General features: G+C 47.2%; 1 protein-coding gene across 3 annotated transcripts in view; it reads right to left on the reverse strand.

The window, feature by feature from the left end:
- The window catches only part of SLC38A10 (solute carrier family 38 member 10), a 298,179-nt gene that overhangs the window by 261,523 nt on the left and 10,697 nt on the right, over window positions 1–25,959 (reverse strand). For all 3 annotated transcript variants that reach the window (XM_063961107.1, XM_063961106.1, XM_063961105.1), the window contains exons 3-4: window positions 4,982–5,027; window positions 3,230–3,323 (exon numbers count right to left, since the gene is read on the reverse strand). In XM_063961107.1, the coding sequence (XP_063817177.1) occupies window positions 3,230–3,323; window positions 4,982–5,027 (140 nt within the window). The remainder of the gene's footprint in view (window positions 1–3,229; window positions 3,324–4,981; window positions 5,028–25,959) is intronic.

A 25,959-nucleotide genomic window follows, 5' to 3' on the forward strand; every position in this document is an offset into this window, starting at 1 on the left:
GGCATAATTTTACTTTAGCATTCATAAGAACTTGTAATATGAATATACATATTTAAATACACATATACACACATCTCCTATATGTCTAGAACCCCAGGGTCCCTAGTGACATTAATGTGTGCTGAATGTGTACAACCATGTACTGAATGCCCAAGTTGTGGATCTAACCAGGAAACCTTATGGTCGACATGAAACATAGTATTTGTCGACAACAGGGAGTGGTAACTAAGTAAAAATAACATTCTTACAACCCCGAGGGGTTCGAGGGAAGTATATACACATAATTTTAATATCATTCCCCCACATCTGTGCTAGAGCTACCGGCCCATGGAACCGTACGCTATACAGGTATAGGTTATTGACTTCATGTTAATTTACACCCAGTAATAACAGATGGTGCCGACAGGTCACCCACATACTACTGTGTCACCCATACAGTGTTTACTTTTGAAAAAGCATACAACTACCGACCTGCTGACACTTGATCTACAGACCCAAGTACCATCAGGAGTCGGCAATGCCGACAGAGGGATTCCCATAGCCAGCTCGTGGCAGAGCACACACACATGTCAACACATGTGTACTATAAAGCTATCATGGGTATATGTGACAGGGAAAACGCAGAACACAATTACAACTCATTAACTATCACGCACATTATAGTGTATAGTGCTATATTTTTCTATTTTGCACTAAAATCACCTTGCCCCCCCCCCCCTCGTTTTTAACTGTTAGCTGCCTAACAGTGCTTTTTGGTGGGGACATGAGGAGAAAATGGCGCTGTAACAAGTTGTGAGGGCAAAGCCACGCCCACTCTCGGCGCGCTTCAGCCCCTCTAATATTTTTCATATTTATACTGGCGGGGGTCCCTATACAGTGCCTATGCACTGTATATATCTTTTGCCAGTGTCAGGAAGAGATATATTGCTGCCCAGGGTGCCCCCCTGCGCCCTGCTCCCTTGTAGAACCGTTGGTGTGTGGGAGCAATGGCGCGCAGCGCGACCGCTGCGCGGTACCTCCAAGACTTGAAGTCTTCTGCCGTCACTGAAGTCTTCTTTTCTTCCAATACTCACCCGGCTTCTGTCTTCTGTGAAGGGGTTGACGGCGCGGCTCCGGGTACAAGCAGCTAGGCGCACCAAGTGATGGAACCCTCTGGAGCTAATGGTGTCCAGTAGCCTAAGAAGCAGAGCCCTTAACTCAGAAGAAGTAGGTCTGACTTCTCTCCCCTCAGTCCCACGAAGCAGAGAGCCTGTAGCCAGCAGGTCTTTCTGAAAATAAAAAACCTAACAAAGTCTTTCCAGAGAAACTCAGTAGAGCTCCCCTAGTATGTGACCAGTCTCTCCTGGGCACAGAATCTAACTGGAGTCTGGAGGAGGGGCATAGAGGGAGGAGCCAGTTCACACCCATTCAAAGTCTTATAGTGTGCCCATGTCTCCTGCGAATCCCGTCTATACCCCATGGTCCTTTTGGAGACCCCAGCATCCTGTAGGACGTATGAGAAACATTCATGTACCAATATGTTGACACACATGTACCCAGTTCCGGAGTCGGCAGTGCCGACAGGGTCACTCCCACAGTCGTTTGTGGGAAGCACCCCGCCCCAGACATGCCGACATGCATGTACTAAACACCTACCGACGTATAGGGGACAGACTCAAGTCATTTCTGTCAGAGAAAACACAGAGAGAGTTTTTCAGCCTATCACCCAGCGCTTAAAGACGGTTCTGAACACTTATACAATGCCCAAACCTGCAGCCCATATATATTAACATATATTTTACCACATTTACTGCGCCCCCCCTCGTTTTACACCCTGATACTGCTAGCAGTGTGAGGAAGGGCCAGTGTTTGTGATAGAGAAAATGGCGCTGGCTGAGTGAACTGTGAGGGCTAAGCCCCGCCCCCGCAATGGCGCGCTTCAGACCCGCAATTTTTGTCAAAATCTTTATACTGGCGGGGGTTAGGACAGTGCCCTGGCACTATGTCCCCTGTTGCCAGTCGAAATTGAGGTTATTTATGCTGCCCAGGGTGCCCCCCCCTGCGCCCTGTAGTGCCTCTGTGTGGGAGCATGGCGCGCAGCGTGGCCGCTGTGCAGTACCTCATATGCCGTCTCTGAAGTCTTCTGATCTTCTTCTACTCACCTGTCTTCTGACTTCTGGCTCTGCAAGGGGGGGTGACGGCGGGCTCTGGGAGTGAACCCCTAGGCGTACCTACTGTTCCAAACCCTCAGGAGCTAATGGTGTCCTGTAGCCAAGAAGCAGAGCCTTTCAATTCACTAGAAGTAGGTCTGACTTCTCCGTCCCTAAGTCCCACGATGCAGGGAGACCGTTGCCAGCAGCCTCTCTGAAAATAAAATACCTAACAAAGTATTTTCCGAGAAACTCAGTAGAGCTCCTCAGATGTGCATCCAGTCTGCCTGGGCACAGATCTAAACTGGAGTCTGGAGGAGAGGCATAGAGGGAGGAGCCAGGTCACACCCTTTGAAAGTCTTAAAGTGCCAATGTCTCCTGCGGATCCAGTCTATACCCCATGGTCCTTATGGAATCCCCAGCATCCTCTAGGACGTACGAGAAAATATATATACACACACATTTTTTTTTTTAAAGACTCAATCATGTACATGGTAAAGTCAGATTGATATTGCAATGTAAATGATTGCCACTTAAGCAGGAAAACTCTCACAAAACATCTCACTTCCTGATTCTCACTTGTGTACTATCATAATAAATCTTCATATAATTTTATCTTAGCAGGAATACATTACTCTCTACATATTGCATTTATCAGTAAGGAATGCAGCATGCAATAACATGCACAGTAGTTTGTAGTCAGCATCAATACAAGACACGTGTTACAAGCGTCACACGTGTGAGTATGGGTTAAGTACAAATGCCTCTCATAATTTTAGTCTACATTACCTGATTGGCTAGGAGCCATGATCCAGAGAGATACCTATTGGCTATGCCGTACATTCAGTTCAGTATAACATTTAAGAAAGGCTACCTGGTTAGGGGATATATAGATGTAAATATATAATGAGAGGGCAGGGTTTACATCTCTGGCCCATTTGGTTCTGCACCCAAACACATGAAGTTATTACAGAAATGTAAGATCCAATACTGCAATAGTTTGATAAATGTTTGGCAAAGGATAAAATGAACTTCTAGGAAGAAAAAAAAAAAAAAAAAAAGTACTTTTATTTGTTATATAGTAAAAATGCTCATTTTACCTGAAGCCCCAGCAAACGGGCAAAGAAAGAGGACCCTAGGTCTCCAATTACAACATAGAATGCAATGCATGTTCCCAACATAAGTCCAATCATACTGTGAAAGACAAGAGACAAGGTCAGCCAACAAGCGGTGATCAGGGAACTTAAATGGAGCAAGGAAAAGGAATAACAACTGAACTTGGAAAACAAGTAATTTGTTAAAAGTTTAAACAAAGCATTTACATCAATCATGTCCAAACTGCGGCCCTCCAGCTGTTCAGAAACTACACATCCCAGCATGCCCTGACACAGCTTTAGCATTCTCTGACAGCAAAACTGTGTCAGGGCATGCTGGGATATGTAGTTTCACAACAGCTGGAGGGCCGTAGTTTGGACATGCCTGATTTACATAGTATCCTCAGAGCCTCTCTGCAGCATAGTGCACTACGCACTTAATGAACAATCACTATCATTTCACCAACATTATGGTTTGATAACGCTGCAGGCAACATCGAAACTAAGATTAAAGTAAATGTTTAAGAAAATGTACGAGGATAGATAAATTTGCTTCAATTATTATGTTATTGGCATTAAACTATATTTAAAAAGGCATCATGAATACAAACTGGAATACTGGAATTAGAGCAATTAAAAAAAACAAAAAAAAACTACAAATGAAATACTACCAGCAGAGAGAATGTGGTGTGGACCATTAGATCGACAGTGTCTAGGTCGACAATATTTAGGTCAACCACTACAGGTCGACAGTCACTAGGTCGACAGGGTCAGAAGGTCGACATGTTCTAGGTCGACAGGTTAAAAGGTCGACACGAGTTTTTAATGGCGGTTTTTGTGTCGTTTTCTTTGTAGAGTGACCGTGAACCCCAATTAGTGCACCACGTCGCTTCGCTCGCCATGCTTCGGGCAAGGTACGTTCCAATCGTAGTCCACGTGGATCGTTAAGTATGAAAATGTAAAAAAAAATTAAATAAAATAAAAAATGTGAAAAACTCATGTCGACCTTTTGACCTGAGGACCTAGAACATGTCGACCTTCTGACCCTGTCGACCTATAGTGGTCGACCTAAACACTGTCAATCTTCAGACCGGATCCCGAGAGAATGATGGGGAGAAAAAGAAGCTGGAGGAGACCATGGGCCAAATGTAATAGAGTTAGAGTTTCAGAAAGTGAGAGATTTGGTAAGGTTTTACAGTTGTTTTTAAAGTGGCAATCATTTATACTGCAAAACCAGGTTGATCTTGCTGTGTAAATGGATTGCCACTTTAAAAACAACTGCAAAACCTTACCAAATCTCTCACTTTCTGAAACTCTCACTCTATTACATTTGGCCCCATATGTGATAAACAAATTCCCACTAGTTGTGACATATGATGGCAGGATTACTTTACTTCCAAAACATTGTCTGTCCTGCTGCACAAAATTACAGTTTATTACTGTAAGGAACCACCAATCAATTTCCTAGGTATCTCTATGGAAGCGCGAGAGGAAATGCGGGAAGATACACTGGTGTGCCTGCCAACCATTCCAGAGGTATTTCGTGGCACACCACAGAGGATTACTGTTAGAAAAGCATCATCATTTTTTTGTAAGTTATTTAGTTTAATAATAGAATTATTGATATAGGTCTAGGTCACATAAGGATGATGTTTAACTAAAAAACTGCAGATATAAAAAGACAATAAAAGACTGATGAAATCAACTTAAAGAACCACGCCATATTGGGACACAAGACTGATAAACCTCTGAACATACCTGGTCTCCACAAGCATTTTCCCAGCTTTTCCGTAGGCGTGGAAAGCTAAAGGTAATAAGAAAATCAGAATAAGCATAGTGCAATTTTGCAATGTTGTTGTATGGTAAAGTATGAAAACACATGGGAAGAAACGGATAAAGACTACATACTGTAGGAGAACCAATAAAGAACAAAAGATTCAGATGTCAGTCACGGTTATCTTATTTTGTTCTCATGAAAGGCCTCCTTATCATTTCATTAAGTGTTGTTTATAAGTCACAACAAGGTGCAAGGGAGTCCTCTCACTAAACTAGAGCCACAATACCTTCCTCTCACCAAACCCCTCAATACACTAGCACGGTTTAGTATATACTTTTTACTTTAAAAGGCCTCGACTTATAATCAAGTAGGTTTTTTTTGTGTTTGCTTTTTTAAGATAAAAAAAACACAACACCTCCTCAAAATTCTCATGATAGCGTTACTTAATATGGGGAGTTTACAACTAAAGTTTAGCAATGGTGACAATGGCAAATAATGAAAAAGTATTGTACTTTTTACCACCTAATTAAAAAGGATTAGAAATAAAAAATTGCAATCAGGGTGCACAGAGTTATGGAAGCTTGTTATGTTCTCTGCAGTAGACAGGCACATCAAGCAATTCCTGTAAAACACCTTTATATTGACTTCTACAGCAGAAACACTAATAACAGGAAAGTACATAAATGAAGAGCCCCATATGGATGTAGCCACGTGCTGCAAGGTTACAACATGAAGTAGAAAGTAGGCTGAGCAAGACTGTACACCACGTGCTCTTGGAGAGGCCAGGATACACACAGCCCCCAATCCAGGTGGTCACTTATCAAGACCGTGAACACTATGGAGAAAGGGACAATGGCCCTCATTCCGAGTTGTTCGCTCGGTAATTTTCTTTGCATCGCGGCGATTTTCCGCTAATTGCGCATGCGCAATGTTCGCACTGCGACTGCGCCAAGTAAATTTGCTATGGAGATTGGTATTTTACTCACGGCATTACGAGGTTTTTTCTTCATTCTGGAGATCGGAGTGCGATTGACGTGAAGTGGGTGTTTCTGGGCGGAAACTGGCCGTTTTATGGGAGTGTTTGAAAAAACGCTACAGTTTCTGGGAAAAACGCGGGAGTGGCTGGAGAAACGGAGGAGTGTCTGGGCGAACGCTGGGTGTGTTTGCGACGTCAAACCAGGAACGACAAGCACTGAACTGATCGCACTGGAAGAGTAAGTCTCGAGCTACTCAGAAACTGCACAGAGAAGTCTTTTCGCAATATTGCGAATCTTTCGTTCGCAAATTTGATAAGCTAAGATTCACTCCCAGTAGGCGGCGGCTTAGCGTGTGCAAAGCTGCTAAAAGCAGCTTGCGAGCGAACAACTCGGAATGACCACCAATGGGTCCAGGGATCCTTGAATTTTGTCTAAGCCCTGAGACCACATATAAACATATTTCCCATTTTATGGTACAGAATCCAGTAACAAAGTTGACAGATGACAGTAGTTAGCTAAAGGAGGACAATAGGTGCTTGACCCTCACTTTGGCCCAGGTGGCTCGTTTTCAACCCAGCACATCTATATTTTTTCATTACTGTATATCGAGAGAGAGAAAAGATTTTTCTTAAAATCGGGACAAAATTAGCCAACCCTCAAAAAAATCGTGAAAAATGGATAGAAAACGACCCACCCGGGTCAAAACAGGTAACCATTCCAACGACACCTTTAATCTCACTATATGATGTGTATAACGGCTATATAAAAAGTATTCTTTCTATAGCGACCAGTCTAAGAATGACTGCATCTTATTAGCTATACAGTAAAAATAAGATTTTAATCACCGGTAAATCTATTTCTCGTAGTCCGTAGTGGATGCTGGGAACTCCGTAAGGACCATGGGGAATAGCGGCTCCGCAGGAGACTGGGCACAACTAAAGAAAGCTTTAGGACTACCTGGTGTGCACTGGCTCCTCCCTCTATGACCCTCCTCCAGACCTCAGTAAGGATACTGTGCCCGGAAGAGCTGACACAATAAGGAAAGGATTTGGATTCCCGGGTAAGACTCATACCAGCCACACCAATCACACCGTATAACTCGTGATATTATACCCAGTTAACAGTATGAAATATATCTGAGCCTCACTAACAGATGGCTCATAACAATAACCCTTTAGTTAGGAAATAACTATATACAAGTATTGCAGACAATCCGCACTTGGGACGGGCGCCCAGCATCCACTACGGACTACGAGAAATAGATTTACCGGTGAGTAAAATCTTATTTTCTCCGACGTCCTAGTGGATGCTGGGAACTCCGTAAGGACCATGGGGATTATACTAAAGCTCCCAAACGGGCGGGAGAGTGCGGATGACTCTGCAGCACCGAATGAGCAAACTCAAGGTCCTCCTCAGCCAGGGTATCAAACTTGTATACTTTTGCAAAAATGTTTGAACCCGACCAAGTAACAGCTCGGCAAAGTTGTAAAGCCGAGACCCCTCGGGCAGCCCCCCAAGAAGAGCCCACTTTCCTCGTGGAATGGGCTTTTACAGATTTAGGGTGCGGCAGTCCAGCCGCAGAATGTGCAAGTTGAATCGTGCCACAGATCCAGCGAGCAATAGTCTGCCTAAAAGCAGAAGCACCCAGCTTATTGGGTGCATACAGGATAAATAGCGAGTCAGTTTTCCTGACTCCAGCCGTCCTGGAAACATATATTTTCCGGGCCCTGACTACGTCCAGTAACTTGGAGTCCTCCAAGTCCCACGTAGCCGCAGGCACCACAATAGGTTGGTTCACATGAAAAGCTGATGCCACCTTAGGAAGAAATTGGGGACGAGTCCTCAATTCCGCCCTATCCATATGAAAATCAGATAAGGGCTTTTGCATGACAAAACCGCCAATTCTGATACACGCCTGGCCGACGCCAAGGCAAACAGCATGACCACTTTCCACGTGAGGTATTTTAGCTCTACGGATTTAAGTGGCTCAACCCAATGCGACTTCAGGAAATCCAACACCACGTTGAGATCCCACGGTGCCACTAGAGGCACAAACGGGGGCTGAATATGCAGCACTCCCTTAACAAAAGTCTGAACTTCAGGCAGTGAAGCCAGTTCTTTTTGGAAGAAAATGTACAGAGCCGAAATCTGGACCTTAACGTAACCCAATTTTAGGCCCGTAGTCACTCCTGACTGTAGGAAGTGCAGAAATCGACCCAGTTGAAATTCCTCCGTTGGGGCCTTCCTGGCCTCACACCAAGCTTGCCATATGCGGTGATAATATTTTGCGATCACATCTTTCCTAGCCTTAATCAGCGTAGGAATGACTTCCTCCGGAATGCCTTTTTCCTTTAGGATCCGGTGTTCAACCGCCATGCCGTCAAACACAGCCGTGGTAAGTCTTGGAACAGGCAGGGCCCCTGCTGCAGCAGGTCCTGTCTGAGCGGCAGAGGCCATGGGTCCTCTGAGATCATTTCTTGAAGTTCCGGGTACCAAACTCTTCTTGGCCAATCCGGAACCACGAGTATAGTTCTTACTCCTCTCCTTCTTAGTATTCTCAATACCTTGGGTATGAGAGGCAAAGGAAGGAACACATACACCGACTGGTACACCCACGGTGTTACCAGAGCGTCTACAGCTATCGCCTGAGGGTCCCTTGACCTGGCGCAATATCTTTTTAGCTTTTTGTTGAGGTGGGACGCCATCATGTCCCCCTGTGGCCTTTCCCAATGGTGTACAATCATTTTGAAGACTTCTGGATGAAGTCCCCACTCTCCCGGGTGGAGGTCGTGCTGAGAAAGTCTGCTTCCCAGTTGTCCACTCCGGGAATGAACACTGCTGACAGTGCTAATACATGATTTTCCGCCCATCGGAAAATCCTTGTGGCTTCTGCCATCACCATCCTGCTTCTTGTGCCGCCCTGCTGGTTTACATGGGCGACCGCCGTGATGTTGTCTGACTGGATCAGCACCGGCTGGTGTTGAAGCAGGGGTCTAGCCTGACTTAGGGCATTGTGAATGGCCCTTAGTCCCAGAATATTTATGTGTAGGGAAGTTTCCTGACTTGACCATAGTCCTTGGAAGTTTCTTCCCTGTGTTACTGCCCCCCCAGCCTTGAAGGCTGGCATCTGTGGTCACCAGGACCCAGTCCTGTATGCCGAATCTGCGGCCCTCTAGAAGATGAGCACTCTGCAGCCACCACAACAGCGACACCCTGGCCCTTGGAGACAGGGTTATCAGCCGATGCATCTGAAGATGCGACCCGGACCACTTGTCCAACAGATCCCACTGGAAGATCCTTGCATGGAACCTATCGAATGGAATTTCTCCGTAAGAAGCTACCATCTTTCCCAGGACTCGCGTGCATTGATGCACCGACACCTGTATTTGTATTAGGAGGTCTCTGACTAGAGATGACAACTCCTTGGCCTTCTCCTCCAGGAGAAACCCTTTTTTTTCTGTTCTGTGTCCAGAACCATACCCAGGAACAGTAGACGCGTCGTAGGAACCAGCTGCGACTTTGGACTATTCAGAATCCAGCCGTGCTGTTGTAGCACTTCCCGAGATAGTGCTACTCCGACGTACAACTGCTCCCTGGACCTCGCCTTTATAAGGAGATCGTCCAAGTACGGGATAACTATAACTCCCTTTTTTCGAAGGAGTAACATCATTTCGGCCATTACCTTGGTAAATACCCTCGGTGCCGGGGACAGACCAACGGCAACGTCTGGAATTGGTAATGACAGTCCTGTACCACAATTTTGAGGTACTCCTGGTGAGGAGGGTAAATGGGGACATGCAGGTAAGCATCCTTGATGTCCAGTGATACCATGTAATCCCCTTCGTCCAGGCTTGCAATAACCGCCCTGAGCGATTCCATTTTGAACTTGAACCTTCGTATATAAGTTTTCAAGGATTTCAATTTTAGAATGGGTCTCACCGAACCGTCTGGTTTCGGTACCACAAACATTGTGGAATAGTAACCCCGGCCTTGTTGAAGGAGGGGTACCGTGATTATCACCTGCTGGAAGTACAGCTTGTGAATTGCCGCCAGTACTACCTCTCCTCGAGGGCAGCAGGCAAGGCTGATTTGAGGTAACGGCGAGGGGGAGTCGCCCCGAAACTCCAGCTTGTATCCCTGTGATACTACTTGCAGAACCCAGGGATCCACCTGTGAGCGAGCCCACTGGTCGCTGAAGTTCCCGAGACGCACCCCCACCGCACCTGGCTCCACCTGTGGAGCCCCAGCGTCATGCGGTGGACTCAGAGGAAGCGGGGGAAGATTTTTGATCCTGGGAACTGGCTGTCTGGTGCAGCTTTTTCCCTCTTCCCTTGTCTCTGTGCAGAAAGGAAGCGCCTTTAACCCGCTTGCTTTTCTGAAGCCGAAAGGACTGTACCTTATAATACGGTGCTTTCTTAGGCTGTGAGGAAACTTGAGGTAAAAATTTTTTTTCCCAGCTGTTGCTGTGGATACGAGGTCCCAGAGACCATCCCCAAACAATACCTCACCCTTATAAGGCAGAATCTTCATGTGCCTTCTAAAGTCAGCATCGCCTGTCCACTGCCGGGTCCCTAATACCCCCCTGGCAGAATGGACATTGCATTAATTCTGGATGCCAGCCGGCAAATATCCCTCTGTGCATCCCTCATATATAAGACGACATCTTTAATATGCTCTATGGTTAGCAAATAGTATCCCTGTCCTGACAGGGTAATAGACCACGCTGCAGCAGCACTATCCATGCTGAGGCAATTGCAGGTCTCAGTATAGTACCTGAGTGTGTATATACAGGGCCGTCTTAACAGCAGTGTGGGCCCCTGGGCACAGCAATGCACTGGGGCCCCTACCCATCCTCCAGGGGGGGGTGCTATCAGTGGCAGCTTTGATGTTCCCGCGGGCGGTATGGGGTGTTCTATCTTCTGCTCAGCATATAAGACCTGGAGCAGTAATTTCTGCTAATTACTGCTTTACTGCACAGATGGAGAGGGAGGGAGAACACTAAACTGTAGAAGGTGGCATTGGGATGAATGAATGGGCCTCGGTACATGACTTTCAGGGTGGTATGGGGTGTTTAATATGTAAGGGAGGGGTCGATAGTGGAGTGGGCTTAATATTCATCATTTTCTGGTGAGAGAGCAGCTTGCTTGACTGCAGATATCTCAAGTTCCTGGAAAAAGATTTCTTAGCTCTGAATGGGATAAAATATTAGAGTGCCTCACCTGTCAGGAGGTACTGGGGACTTGGGGATCAGAGTTCAGGAGCCAGAGCAATCCACCAATGAATATATAAAACTGCATATTAGGCGTGTGGAGCTGGAGCAGGGACCAGCTGCTTGAAGGCTGATATCTCTGGTTCTGGGCATAGTAGAGAAAATCTGCCAGTGTCCACCGAAAGTGGAGAGTCCCAGCTTTTGAACTGTACCCTCAGAAAACTCTTAAGTCATACAGAACCTGAGATATCTGGCTGGGAAGAGCAATTAACAGGCTTGGATGGGGACCATTGCTTTGAAGTTCGATATCTCTGGTTCCCTATGGCCGATTTTCAAAAATCTGGTACCTCTGGAAAGAGGGGACCCTCAGCTATCAGCCAAGGGCCCTTATACTCCTGGGGCCCTTGGGCAAGAGCCCATTGAGCCCATACGAAAAGACGGCCCTGTGTATATACAGACTTCAGGATAGCCTCCTGCTTTTTATCAGCAGGCTCCTTCAAAGTGGCCGTATTCTAAGACGGCAGTGCCACCTTTTTTGACAAACGTGCGAGTGCCTTATCCACCCTAGGGGATATCTCCCAACGTGACCTATCCTATGGCGGGAAAGGGTACGCCATCAGTAACTTTTTAGAAATTACCAGTTTCTTATTGGGGGAACCCACGCTTCTTCACACACTTCATTCACTCATCTGATGGGGGAACAAAACACTGGCTGCTTTTTCTCCCCAAACATAAAACCCCTTTTTTGTGGTACCTGGGTTAATGTCAGAAATGTGTAACACATTTTTCATTGCCGAGATCATGCAACGGATGTTCCTAGTGGATTGTGTATATGTCTCAACCTCGTCGACACTGGAGTCAGACTCCGTGTCGACATCTGTGTCTGCCATCTGAGGTAGCGGGCGTTTTTGAGCCCCTGATGGCCTTTGAGACGCCTGGGCAGGCGCGGGCTGAGAAGCCGGCTGTCCCACAGCTGTTACGTCATCCAGCCTTTTATGTAAGGAGTTGACACTGTCGGTTAATACCTTCCACCTATCCATCCACTCTGGTGTCGGCCCCACAGGGGGCGACATCACATTTATCGGCATCTGCTCCGCCTCCACATAAGCATCCTCATCAATCATGTCGACACAGCCGTACCGACACACCGCACACACACAGGGAATGCTCTGACTGAGGACAGGACCCCACAAAGTCCTTTGGGGAGACAGAGAGAGTATGCCAGCACACACCAGAGCGCTATATAATGCAGGGATTCACACTACCCACAGTGATTTTTCCCTTATAGCTGCTATAATACACAGATTTGCGCCTAAATTTAGTGCCCCCCCTCTCTTTTTAACCCTTTGAGCTTGAAAACTACAAGGGAGAGCCTGGGGAGCTGTCTTCCAGCTGCACTGTGAAGAAAAAATGGCGCAAGTGTGCTGAGGGAGATATCCCCGCCCCTTTTTCGGCGGACTTTCTCCCGCTTTTTTATGGATTCTGGCAGGGGTATTTTTCACATATATAGCCTCTGGGACTATATATTGTGATTATTTTGCCAGCCAAGGTGTTAATATTGCTGCTCAGGGCGCCCCCAGCGCCCTGCACCCATCAGTGACCGGAGTGTGAGGTGTGCATGAGGAGCAATGGCGCACAGCTGCAGTGCTGTGCGCTACCTTGTTGAAGACCGAAGTCTTCTGCCGCCGATTTTCCGGACCATCTTCATGCTTCTGGCTCTGTAAGGGGGACGGCGGCGCGGCTCCGGGACCGGACGATCGAGGTCGGGCCCTGTGTTCAATCCCTCTGGAGCAAATGGTGTCCAGTAGCCTAAGAAGCCCAAGCTAGCTGCAAGCAGGTAGGTTCGCTTCTTCTCCCCTTAGTCCCTCGTAGCAGTGAGTCTGTTGCCAGCAGATCTCACTGAAAATAAAAAACCTAAAATATACTTTCTTTTCTAGGAGCTCAGGAGAGCCCCTAGTGTGCATCCAGCTCAGCCGGGCACAAGATTCTAACTGGGGTCTGGAGGAGGGTCATAGAGGGAGGAGCCAGTGCACACCAGGTAGTCCTAAAGCTTTCTTTAGTTGTGCCCAGTCTCCTGCGGAGCCGCTATTCCCCATGGTCCTTACGGAGTTCCCAGCATCCACTAGGACGTCAGAGAAAGACCATCTAGAGTTCATGCCCCAATATAACTAGCCACTGGGCAAAACAAAAATTGCATATGACTGTGCCATTTATGACATATCATTAATATGCCAATTGTAAGTAAACCATGCCTCCACAAGAAAAGGTTAAAAAAACAAAAAAAAACCCAGACATTTGGCTGGGCAGGAAGGGTCTCCTTTCCCTACTTGGGCTTCATTAATACTTTACTGCAAGACAACAAAACATGTACAGAGGGGAAAGTTATGTACAATGGACCAAATAGTGTAAAGTCACTGCCCAGTAGGGCTTCCCTAAAGTGGGACAAATGGCATGATAAATGCAGCCAAGAGAGGCTTATCACATTCAAGAGGTTTGTCTGCTCAGACATAAGTAAAACAAAAAAAAACAACTACACACTATTCTGATAAAATACATAAGCAAGTATGTAAAACAAGATGTGGTAACATTTAAACATAAACACTCAAGAACCGTTACATTTTCTGTGCTTGCTTTAATCTCAGAAAAGGATCTGGAATGTCTGATGACCATCCATTTCTTCTGATGCATCATTTTTCCTTTAATGGCTTTAAGGGCATTTTTGGAGGGCTTTTAGAATAATGAATACAAAAAAAAAGAACAAAATCCAACTTGGATATGTGCCTACTGCAGTAATACATAATAATTTTTAATAGTTATATATATATATATATATAGAATTTACTTACCGATAATTCTATTTCTCATAGTCCGTAGTGGATGCTGGGGACTCCGAAAGGACCATGGGGGATAGCGGCTCCGCAGGAGACTGGGCACAAAAGTAAAAAGCTTTAGGACTACCTGGTGTGCACTGGCTCCTCCCCCTATGACCCTCCTCCAAGCCTCAGTTAGGATACTGTGCCCGGACGAGCGTGCACAATAAGGAAGGATTTTGAATCCCGGGTAAGACTCATACCAGCCACACCAATCACACCGTACAACTTGTGATCTGAACCCAGTTAACAGCATAACAGAAGGAGCCTCCGAAAAGATGGCTCACAATAACAATAACCCGATTTTTGTAACAATAACTATGTACAAGTAATGCAGACAATCCGCACTTGGGATGGGCGCCCAGCATCCACTACGGACTATGAGAAATAGAATTATCGGTAAGTAAATTCTTATTTTCTCTAACGTCCTAGTGGATGCTGGGGACTCCGAAGGGACCATGGGGATTATACCAAAGCTCCCAAACGGGCGCGAGAGTGCGGATGACTCTGCAGCACCGAATGAGAGAACTCTAGGTCCTCCTCAGCCAGGGTATCAAATTTGTAGAATTTAGCAAACGTGTTTGCCCCTGACCAAGTAGCTGCTCGGCAAAGTTGTAAAGCCGAGACCCCTCGGGCAGCCGCCCAAGATGAGCCCACTTTCCGTGTGGAATGGGCTTTTACAGATTTTGGCTGTGGCAGGCCTGCCACAGAATGTGCAAGCTGAATTGTACTACAAATCCAACGAGCAATCGTCTGCTTAGAAGCAGGAGCACCCAGCTTGTTGGGTGCATACAGGATAAACAGCGAATCAGATTTTCTGACTCCAGCCGTCCTGGAAACATATTTTCAGGGCCCTGACTACGTCCAGCAACTTGGAATCCTCCAAGTCCCTAGTAGCCGCAGGCACCACAATAGGCTGGTTTAAATGAAAAGCTGAAACCACCTTAGGGAGAAATTGAGGACGAGTCCTCAATTCTGCCCTGTCCGTATGAAAAATTAGGTAAGGGCTTTTATAGGATAAAGCCGCCAATTCTGAGACAAGCCTGGCTGAAGCCAGGGCTAACAGCATTACCACTTTCCATGTGAGATATTTTAAGTCCACAGTGGTGAGTGGTTCAAACCAATGTGATTTTAGGAATCCCAAAACTACATTGAGATCCCAAGGTGCCACTGGAGGCACAAAAGGAGGCTGTATATGCAGTACTCCCTTGACAAACGTCTGAACTTCAGGAACAGAAGCCAGTTCTTTTTGGAAGAATATTGACAGGGCCGAAATTTGAACCTTAATGGACCCTAATTTGAGGCCCATAGACCGTCCTGTTTGCAGGAAATGCAGGAAACGACCCAGTTGAAATTCCTCTGTAGGGGCCTTCCTGGCCTCGCACCACGCAACATATTTACGCCAAATACGGTGATAATGTACGGTTACACCCTTCCTGACTTTGATCAGGGTAGAGATGACTTCATCCGGAATGCCTTTTTCCTTCAGGATCCGGCGTTCAACCGCCATGCCGTCAAACGCAGCCGCGGTAAGTCTTGGAACAGACATGGTCCCTGCTGGAGCAGGTCCTTTCTTAGAGGTAGAGGCCACGGGTCTTCCGTGAGCATCTCTTGAATTTCCGGGTACCAAGTCCTTCTTGGCCAATCCGGAGCCACGAGTATAGTCTTTACTCCTCTCCTTCTTATGATTCTCAGTACTTTTGGTATGAGAGGAAGAGGAGGGAACACATACACTGACTGGTACACCCACGGTGTTACCAGAGCGTCCACAGCTATTGCCTGAGGGTCCCTTGACCTGGCGCAATATCTGTCCAGTTTTTTGTTGAGGCGGGACGCCATCATGTCCACCTTTGGTTTTTCCCAACGGTTCACAATCATGTGGAAGACTTCTGGGTGAAGTCCCCACTCCCCCGGGTGAAGATCGTGTCTGCTGAGGAAGTCTGCTTCCCAGTTGTCCACTCCCGGAATGAACACTGCTGACAGTGCTATCACATGATTCTCCGCCCAGCGAAGAATCCTTGCCACTTCCATCTTTGCCCTCCTGCTTCTTGTGCCGCCCTGTCTGTTTACGTGGGCGACTGCCGTGATGTTGTCCGACTGGATCAACACCGGCTGACCCTGAAGCAGAGGTCTTGCCTGACTTAGGGCATTGTAAATGGCCCTTAGTTCCAGGATATTTATGTGAAGTGACGTTTCCATGCTTGACCACAAGCCCTGGAAATTTCTTCCCTGTGTGACTGCTCCCCAGCCTCTCAGGCTGGCATCCGTGGTCACCAGGACCCAAACCTGAATGCCGAATCTGCGGCCCTCTAGGAGATGAGCACTCTGTAACCACCACAGGAGAGACACCCTTGTCCTTGGAGACAGGGTTATCCGCTGATGCATTTGAAGATGCGATCCGGACCATTTGTCCAGCAGATCCCACTGAAAAGTTCTTGCGTGGAATCTGCCGAATGGAATCGCTTCGTAAGAAGCCACCATCTTTCCCAGGCCCCTTGTGCATTGATGTACTGACACTTGGCCTGGTCTTAGGAGGTTCCTGACTAGGTCGGATAACTCCTTGGCCTTCTCCTCCGGGAGAAACACCTTTTTCTGTACTGTGTCCAGAATCATCCCTAGGAACAGCAGACGTGTCGTCGGAAACAGCTGCGATTTTGGAATATTTAGAATCCATCCGTGCTGTCGTAGTACTACTTGAGATAGTGCTACTCCGACCTCTAACTGTTCTCTGGACCTTGCCCTTATCAGGAGATCGTCCAAGTAAGGGATAATTAAGACGCCTTTTCTTCGAAGAAGAATCATCATTTCGGCCATTACCTTGGTAAAGACCCGGGGTGCCGTGGACAATCCAAACGGCAGCGTCTGAAACTGATAGTGACAGTTCTGTACCACAAACCTGAGGTACCCTTGGTGAGAAGGGCAAATTGGGACATGGAGGTAAGCATCCTTGATGTCCAGAGACACCATATAGTCCCCTTCTTCCAGGTTCGCTATCACTGCTCTGAGTGACTCCATCTTGAACTTGAACCTTTTTATGTAAGTGTTCAAGGATTTCAGATTTAAAATGGGTCTCACCGAGCCGTCCGGCTTCGGTACCACAAACAGCGTGGAATAATACCCCTTTCCCTGTTGTAGGAGGGGTACCTTATCACCTGCTGGGAATACAGCTTGTGAATGGCTTCCAATACCGCCTCCCTGTCGGGGGGAGACGTTGGTAAAGCAGACTTCAGGAACCGGCGAGGGGGAGACGTCTCGAATTCCAATTTGTACCCCTGAGATACTACCTGCAGGATCCAGGGGTCCACTTGCGAGTGAGCCCACTGCGCGCTGAAATTCTTGAGACAGGCCCCCACCGTGCCCGAGTCCGCTTGTAAGGCCCCAGCGTCATGCTGAGGACTTGGCAGAAGCGGGGGAGGGCTTCTGTTCGTGGGAAGAGGCTGTTTGCTGCAGTCTTTTTCCCCTTCCTCTGCCCCGGGGCAGATATGAGTGGCCTTTTGCCCGCTTGCCCTTATGGGGACGAAAGGACTGAGCCTGAAAAGACGGTATCTTTTTCTGCTGCGAGGTGACTTGGGGTAAAAAGGTGGATTTTCCAGCCGTTGCCGTGGCCACCAGGTCCGATAGACTGACCCCAAATAACTCCTCCCCTTTATACGGCAATACTTCCATATGCCGTTTGGAATCCGCATCCCCTGACCACTGTCGCGTCCATAATCCTCTTCTGGCAGAAATGGACATCGCACTTACTCTTGATGCCAGAGTGCAAATATCCCTCTGTGCATCTCGCATATATAGAAATGCATCCTTTAAATGCTCTATAGTCAATAATATATTGTCCCTGTCCAGGGTATCAATATTTTCAGTCAGGGAATCCGACCAAGCCACCCCAGCACTGCACATCCAGGCTGAGGCGATTGCTGGTCGCAGTATAATACCAGTATGTGTGTATATACTTTTAAGGATATTTTCCAGCTTCCTATCAGCTGGTTCCTTGAGGGCGGCCGTATCAGGAGACGGTAACGCCACTTGTTTTGATAAGCGTGTGAGCGCCTTATCTACGCTAGGGGGTGTTTCCCAACGCGCCCTAACCTCTGGCGGGAAAGGGTATAATGCCAATAATTTTTTAGAAATTAGCAGTTTTTTATCGGGGGAAACCCACGCTTCATCACACACCTCATTTAATTCATCTGATTCGGGAAAAACTACGGGTAGTTTTTTCACACCCCACATAATACCCTTTTTTGTGGTACTTGTAGTATCAGAAATGTTCAAAACCTCCTTCATTGCCGTGATCATGTAACGTGTGGCCCTACTGGAAAATACGTTTGTTTCCTCACCGTCGACACTGGAGTCAGTGTCCGTGTCAGTGTCTGTATCGACCTGAGGTAACGGGCGTTTTATAGCCCCTGACGGTGTTTGAGACGCCTGTACAGGTATTAACTGATTTGCCGGCTGTCTCATGTCGTCAACAGTCTTTTGTAAAGTGCCGACACTATCACGTAATTCTTTCCATAAGACCATCCAGTCAGGTGTCGACTCCCTAGGGGGTGACATCACTAACACAGGCAATTGCTCCGCCTCCACACCATCTTCCTCCTCATACATGTCGACACAGCGTACCGACACACAGCACACACATAGGGAATGCTCTGATAGAGGACAGGACCCCACTAGCCCTTTGGGGAGACAGAGGGAGAGTTTGCCAGCACACACCAGAGCGCTATATATATATATATATACAGGGATAACCTTATATAAGTGTTTTTCCCTAATATAGCTGCTGTATATATTAATATGCCAATTTAGTGCCCCCCCTCTCTTGTTTTACCCTGTTTCTGTAGTGCAGGACTGCAGGGGAGAGTCAGGGAGCCTTCCTCCAACGGAGCTGTGAGGAAAAAATGGCGCTTGTGTGCTGAGGAGATAGGCTCCGCCCCTTTTTCGGCGGCCTTTCTCCCGCTTTTTTGTGGAAAACTGGCAGGGGTTAAATACATCCATATGGCCCAGGAGCTATATGTGATGTATTTTTAGCCATTTAAGGTATTTTCATTGCGTCTCAGGGCACCCCCCCCCCAGCGCCCTGCACCCTCAGTGACCGGAGTGTGAAGTGTGCTGAGAGCAATGGCGCACAGCTGCGGTGCTGTGCGCTACCTTATTGAAGACAGGACGTCTTCTGCCGCCGATTTTCTGGACCTCTTCACTCTTCTGGCTCTGTAAGGGAGCCGGCGGCGCGGCTTCGGGACCCATCCATGGCTGGGCCTGTGATCGTCCCTCTGGAGCTAATGTCCAGTAGCCTAAGAAGCCCAATCCACTCTGCACGCAGGTGAGTTCGCTTCTTCTCCCCTTAGTCCCTCGATGCAGTGAGCCTGTTGCCAGCAGGTCTCACTGAAAATAAAAAAACCTATTTAAACTTTTACTCTAAGCAGCTCAGGAGAGCCACCTAGATTGCACCCTTCTCGTTCGGGCACAAAATCTTAACTGAGGCTTGGAGGAGGGTCATAGGGGGAGGAGCCAGTGCACACCAGGTAGTCCTAAAGCTTTTTACTTTTGTGCCCAGTCTCCTGCGGAGCCGCTATCCCCCATGGTCCTTTCGGAGTCCCCAGCATCCACTAGGACGTTAGAGTTAATATATATATATATATATATATATATATATATATATATATATATATATATATATATATATATATATATATATTTTATATTAAGAATTTACTTACCGATAATTCTATTTCTCGTAGTCCGTAGTGGATGCTGGGGACTCCGTCAGGACCATGGGGAATAGCGGGCTCCGCAGGAGACAGGGCACATCTAAAAAAGCTTTTAGGTCACATGGTGTGTACTGGCTCCTCCCCCTATGACCCTCCTCCAAGCCTCAGTTAGGTACTGTGCCCGGACGAGCGTACACAATAAGGAAGGATCTTGAATCCCGGGTAAGACTCATACCAGCCACACCAATCACACCGTACCACTTGTGATCTGAACCCAGTTAACAGTATGATAACAAAACGAAGTAGCCTCTGAAAAGATGGCTCACAACAAGAATAACCCGATTTTTGTAACAATAACTATGTACAAGCATTGCAGACAATCCGCACTTGGGATGGGCGCCCAGCATCCACTACGGACTACGAGAAATAGAATTATCGGTAAGTAAATTCTTATTTTCTCTAACGTCCTAGTGGATGCTGGGGACTCCGTCAGGACCATGGGGATTATACCAAAGCTCCCAAACGGGCGGGAGAGTGCGGATGACTCTGCAGCACCGAATGAGAGAACTCCAGGTCCTCCTTAGCCAGAGTATCAAATTTGTAAAATTTTACAAACGTGTTCTGTTCTCCCCTGACCACGTAGCTGCTCGGCAAAGTTGTAATGCCGAGACCCCTCGGGCAGCCGCCCAAGATGCGCCCACTTTCCTAGTGGAGTGGGCCTTTACAGATTTAGGCTGTGGCACGCCTGCCACAGAATGTGCAAGTTGGATTGTGCTACAGATCCAACGTGCAATCGTCTGTTTAGACGCAGGAGCACCCATCTTGTTGGGTGCATACAATATAAACAGCAAGTCAGACTTTCTGACTCCAGCCGTCCTAAACTATATATATATATATATATATATTTTTAGGGTCCTGACAACGTCTATTAACCTGGAGTCTTCCAAGTCCCTAGAAGCCGCAGGCACCATAATAGGTTGTTTCAGGTGAAAAACCTGACACCCCCTTAGGAAGAAAACTGGAGACGAGTCCCAGTTCTGCCCTGTCTGAATGGAAATTTAAATATGGGCTTTTGTAAGACAAAGCCGCCCATTCTGACAATCGCCTGGCCGAGGCCAGGACCAACAGCATGGTCACTGTCCATGTGAGATATTGGTCAACAGCATGTTCACTTTCCATGTGATATATTTTAAATCCACAGATTTGAGCGGTTCAAACCAATATGATTTTAAGGAATCCCAACACTATGTTGAGATCCCACGGTGCCACTAGAGGCACAAAAAGGGGTGTATATGCAATACTCCCTTGACAATCTGGACTTCAGGAACTGAAGTCAATTCTTTTCGGAAGAAATTCTACAGGGCCGAAACTTAAAACCTTAAAGAACCCCAATTTTAGGCTCAAAACACTCCTGTTTTCAGGAAGTGTAGAATTCGACCTAGTTGAATTTTCTTCGTGGGGCCTTCCTGGCCTCACCCACGCAACATATTTTCACCACATGTGGTGATGACGTTGTGCGGTCACCTCCTTCCTGGCTTTGACCAGGGTAGGTATGACCTCTTATGGAATGCCTTTTTCCTTCAGGATCCGGCATTCAACCGCCATGCCGTCAAACGCAGCCGCGGTAAGTCTTGGAATAGACATGGTACCTGCTGAAGCAAGTCCCTTCTTAGCTCCCCAGGCCCTTAGTCCTCTGTGAGCATCTCTTGAAGTTCCGGGTACCAAGTCCCTCTTGGCCAATCCGGAGTCACGAGTATAGTTCATACTCCTCTATGTCTTATAATTCTCAATACCTTGGTTATGAGAAGCAGAGGAGGGAACACATACACCGACTGTTACACCCACGGTGTTACTAGGACATCCACAGCTATCGCCTGAAGGTCTCATGACCTGGCGCAATACCTGTCCCGTTTTTTGTTCGGGCGGGACGCCATCATTTCCACCTTTGGTCTTTGCCAATGGCTCACAATCATGCGGAAAAACTTCCCTATGAAGTTCCCACTCTCCCAGGTGGAGGTCATGCCTGCTGAGGAAGTCTGCTTCCCAGTCGTCCACTCCCGGAGAGAACACTGCTGACAGTGCTATCACATGATTTTCCGCCTAGCGAAAAATCCTTGCAGTTTTTTCACTGCCCTCCAGCTTCTTGTGTCGCCCTTTCTGTTTACGTGGGCGACTGCCGTGATGTTATCCCACTGGATCAATACCGGCTGACCTTGAAGCAGAGGTCTTGCTAAGTTTAGAGCCTTATAATTTTGCTCTTAGCTCCATCTATGTGGAGAGAATTCTCCAGACTTGATCACACTTTCCTGGAAATTTTTTCCCTGTGTGACTGCTCCCCAGCCTCTCAGGCTGGCCTCCGTGGTCACCAGCATCCACTCCTGAATGCTGAATCTGAGGCCCTCTAGAAGATGAGCACTCTGTAATCACCACAGGAGAGACACCCTTGTCCTTGGATATAGGGTTATCCGCTGATGCATCTGAAGATGCGATCCGGACCATTTGTCCAGCAGATCCCACTGAAGAGTTCTTGCGTGAAATCTGCCGAATGGAATTGCTTCGTAATAAGCCACCATTTTTACCAGGACTCTTGTGCAATGATGCACTGACACTTTTCCTGGTTTTAGGAGGATCCCGATTAACTCGGATAACTCCCTGGCTTTCTCCTCTGGGAGAAACACCTTTTTCTGGACTGTGTCCAGAATCATCCCTAGGAACAGTAGACGTGTCCTCGGAAAAGCTACGATTTTGGAATATTTAGAATCCACTCGTGCTGTCGTAGAACTATTAAAGATAGTGCTACTCCGACCTCCAACTGTTCTCTGGACCTTGCCCTTATCAGGAAAGCGTCCAAGTTTCTTTTAAGAAGAATCATCATTTCGGCCATTACCTTGGTAAAGACCCGGGGCGCCGTGGACAATCCAAACGGCAGCGACTGAACTGATAGTGACAGTTCTGTACCACGAACCTGAAGTACCCTTGGTGAGAAGGGCAAATTTGGACATGTAGGTAAATGTCCCTGATATCCAGTGACACCATCTCGTCCCCTTCTTCCTGGTTCGCTATCACTGCTCTGAGTGACTCCATCTTGATTTGAACGCTTGCATGTAAGTGTTCAAATATTTCAGATCTCACCAAGCCGTTTGGCTTCAGTACCACAATATAGTGTGGAATAATACCCCCTCCCTTGTTGTAGGATGGGTACTTTGATTATCACCTGCTGGGAATACAGCCTGTGAATTGTTTCCAATACTGCCTCCCTGTCGGAGGTAGACGTTGGTAAAACAGACTTCCGGAACTTGTGAGGAGGAGACGTCTCGAATTTCCAATGTACACCTGGGATACTACATGTAGGATCCAGGAGTCCCCTTGCGAGTGAGCCCACTGCGTGCTGAAACTCTTGAGATGACCCCCTACCGCACCTGAGTCCGCTTGTACTGCCCCAGCGTCATGCTGCGGACTTGGCAGAAGCTGTGAAGGGCTTCTGTTCCTGGGAATGGGCTGCTTGCTGCAGTCTTCTTCCCGTTCCTCTACCCCTGGGCAGATATGACTGGCCTTTGCCCGCCTGCCCGTATGGGGACGAAAGGACTGAGACTGAAAAGACTGTGTCCTTTTCTGCTGAGATGTGACTCGGGGAACAAAAGGTGGATTTTTCAGCTGTTGCCATGGCCACCAGGTCCGATGGACCACCCCTTTATACGGCCATACTTCCATGTGCCGTCTGGAATCTGCCTCACCTGACCACTGTCGTGTCTTCGTCTGGCAGATATGGACATCACATTTCCTCTTGATGCCAGAATGCAAATATCCCTCTGCGCATCACGCATATATAGAAATGCATCCTTAAAATGCTCTATCGACAATAAAATCTTGTCCCTGTCAAGGGTATCAAAATTTTCAGTCAGGAAATCCGACCAAGCCCCCTCAGCGCTGCACATCCAGTCTGAGGCGATTGCTGGTCGTAGTATAACACCAGTATGTGTGTATATACTTCTTAGGTTATTTTTCAGCTTCCTATCAGCTGGCTCCTTGAGGGCGGCCGTATCTGGAGACGGTAACGCCACTTGTTTTATAAGCGTGTGAGCGCCTTATCCACCCTAAGGTGTGTTTCCCAACTCGCCCTTACTTCTGGCGGGAAAGGGTATACCGCCCATAACTTTCTATCGGAGGAACCCCACGTATCATCACACACTTCATTTAATTTATCTGATTCAGGCAAAACTACAAGTAGTTTATTCACACCCTACAAAATACCCTTATTTGTGGTACTTGTAGTATCAGAAATATGTAACACCTCCTTCATGCCCTTAACATGTAACGTGTGGCCCTAAAGGAAAATACGTTTGTTTCTTCACCGTCGACACTGGAGTCAGTGTCCGTGAGGTAAATGGGCGTTTTTACAAGCCCCTGACGGTGTCTGAGACGCCTGGACAGGTACTAATTTGTTTGCCGGTCGTCTCATGTCGTCAACCGGCTCGCAGCGTGTTGACATGATCACGTACTTCCACAAGTAAGCCATCCATTCCGGTGTCGACTCCCTAGAGAGTGACATCACCATTACAGGCAATTTGCTCCGCCTCCTCACCAACACTTTCCTCATACATGTCGACACACACGTACCGACATACAGCACCCACACAGGGAATGCTCTGATAGAGGACAGGACCCACTAGCCCTTTGGGGAGACAGAGGGAGAGTTTGCCAGCACACACCAAAATGCTATAATTATACAGGGACAACCTTTATAAAAGTGTTCCTCCCTTATAGCATTTAATATATATTTATATCGCCAAATCAGTGCCCCCCCCTCTCTGTTTTAACCCTGTTTCTGTAGTGCAGTGCAGGGGAGAGCATGGGAGCCTTCCCCTCAGCCTTTCTGTGAGGGAAAATGGCGCTGTGTGCTGAGAATAAGCTCCGCCCCCTTTTCGGCGGGTTTTTTCTCCCGGTTTTTAAGAACTGGCCTGGGTTAAAATACATACATATAGCCTTAATGGCTATATGTGATGTATTTATTTTGCCAATAAGGTACTTATATTGCTGCCCAGGGCGCCCCCAGCAGCGCCCTGCACCCTCCGTGACTAGGTCAGTGAGCCGTGTGACAACAATGGCGCACAGCTGCAGTGCTGTGCGCTACCTTCATGAAGACTGTGAAGTCTTCTGCCGCCTGTTTCCGGACCTCCGTTCTGCCGTCTTCTTCAGCGTCTGTAAGGGGGATCGGCGGCGCGGCTCCGGGACGAACCCCAGGCTGACCTGTGTTCCGACTCCCTCTGGAGCTCAGTGTCCAGTAGCCTAAGATCCCAATCCATCCTGCACGCAGGTGAGTTGGAGATCTCTCCCCTAAGTCCCTCGTTGCAGTGATCCTGTTGCCAGCAGGAATCACTGAATGAAACCTAAAAAAAAACTTTTCTAAACAGCTCTTTAAGAGAGCCACCTAGATTGCACCCTTCTCGGACGGGCACAAAAACCTAACTGAGGCTTGGAGGAGGGTCATAGGGGGAGGAGCCAGTACACACCATGTGACCTAAAAGCTTTTTTAGATGTGCCCTGTCTCCTGCGGAGCCCGCTATTCCCCATGGTCCTGACGGAGTCCCCAGCATCCACTAGGACGTTAGAGAAATATATATATATATATATATATATCATACACTACACAGGTCTTTACAGGGAATGTTTCAGTCAAAGTTTTTCCCAGCGGAGCTTGCAATCTATATTCCCTATCACATTTCTACACGTACAAAATAGTTGCTTTTTTTTTTTTTTATGATTTTATTGTCAGAAGCCAATTAACCTCCCTGTTCATTTCGGAAACCCATGCAAACATGAGGAAAACATACAAACGCCCCATAAGTAGAGCCTGGGTCAGGAATTGAATTTATGACCATTATGCTAAACATGATGTCCCATATATATTTACATGATGCCATACAATCTATGCAGTGTCAAAAAGATTTAGGACTGGAAGAAACAGCGAGTTCAGGTACAGTATTTTAAATGTTAAGTAGGAGGTCCCTACCCAGAAGAGCTTACAACCAAAGTAGTGGTACCAAATTATCAGGTAACGGTTCCAATCACTGATAGTATTCATTCTAGCACCCTGCATCTGTCATTACCAATGCATTTCCTCTTTCCTGCCTTAGGTGTCGCTCTCTGCATTGGTGCTTCTAGCACACTTTGGTTTGTATCACAGTGTTGAGATAGAGA

The sequence above is a fragment of the Pseudophryne corroboree genome, chromosome 3 (assembly GCF_028390025.1).
Source record: "Pseudophryne corroboree isolate aPseCor3 chromosome 3, aPseCor3.hap2, whole genome shotgun sequence".
NCBI lineage: Eukaryota > Metazoa > Chordata > Amphibia > Anura > Myobatrachidae > Pseudophryne > Pseudophryne corroboree.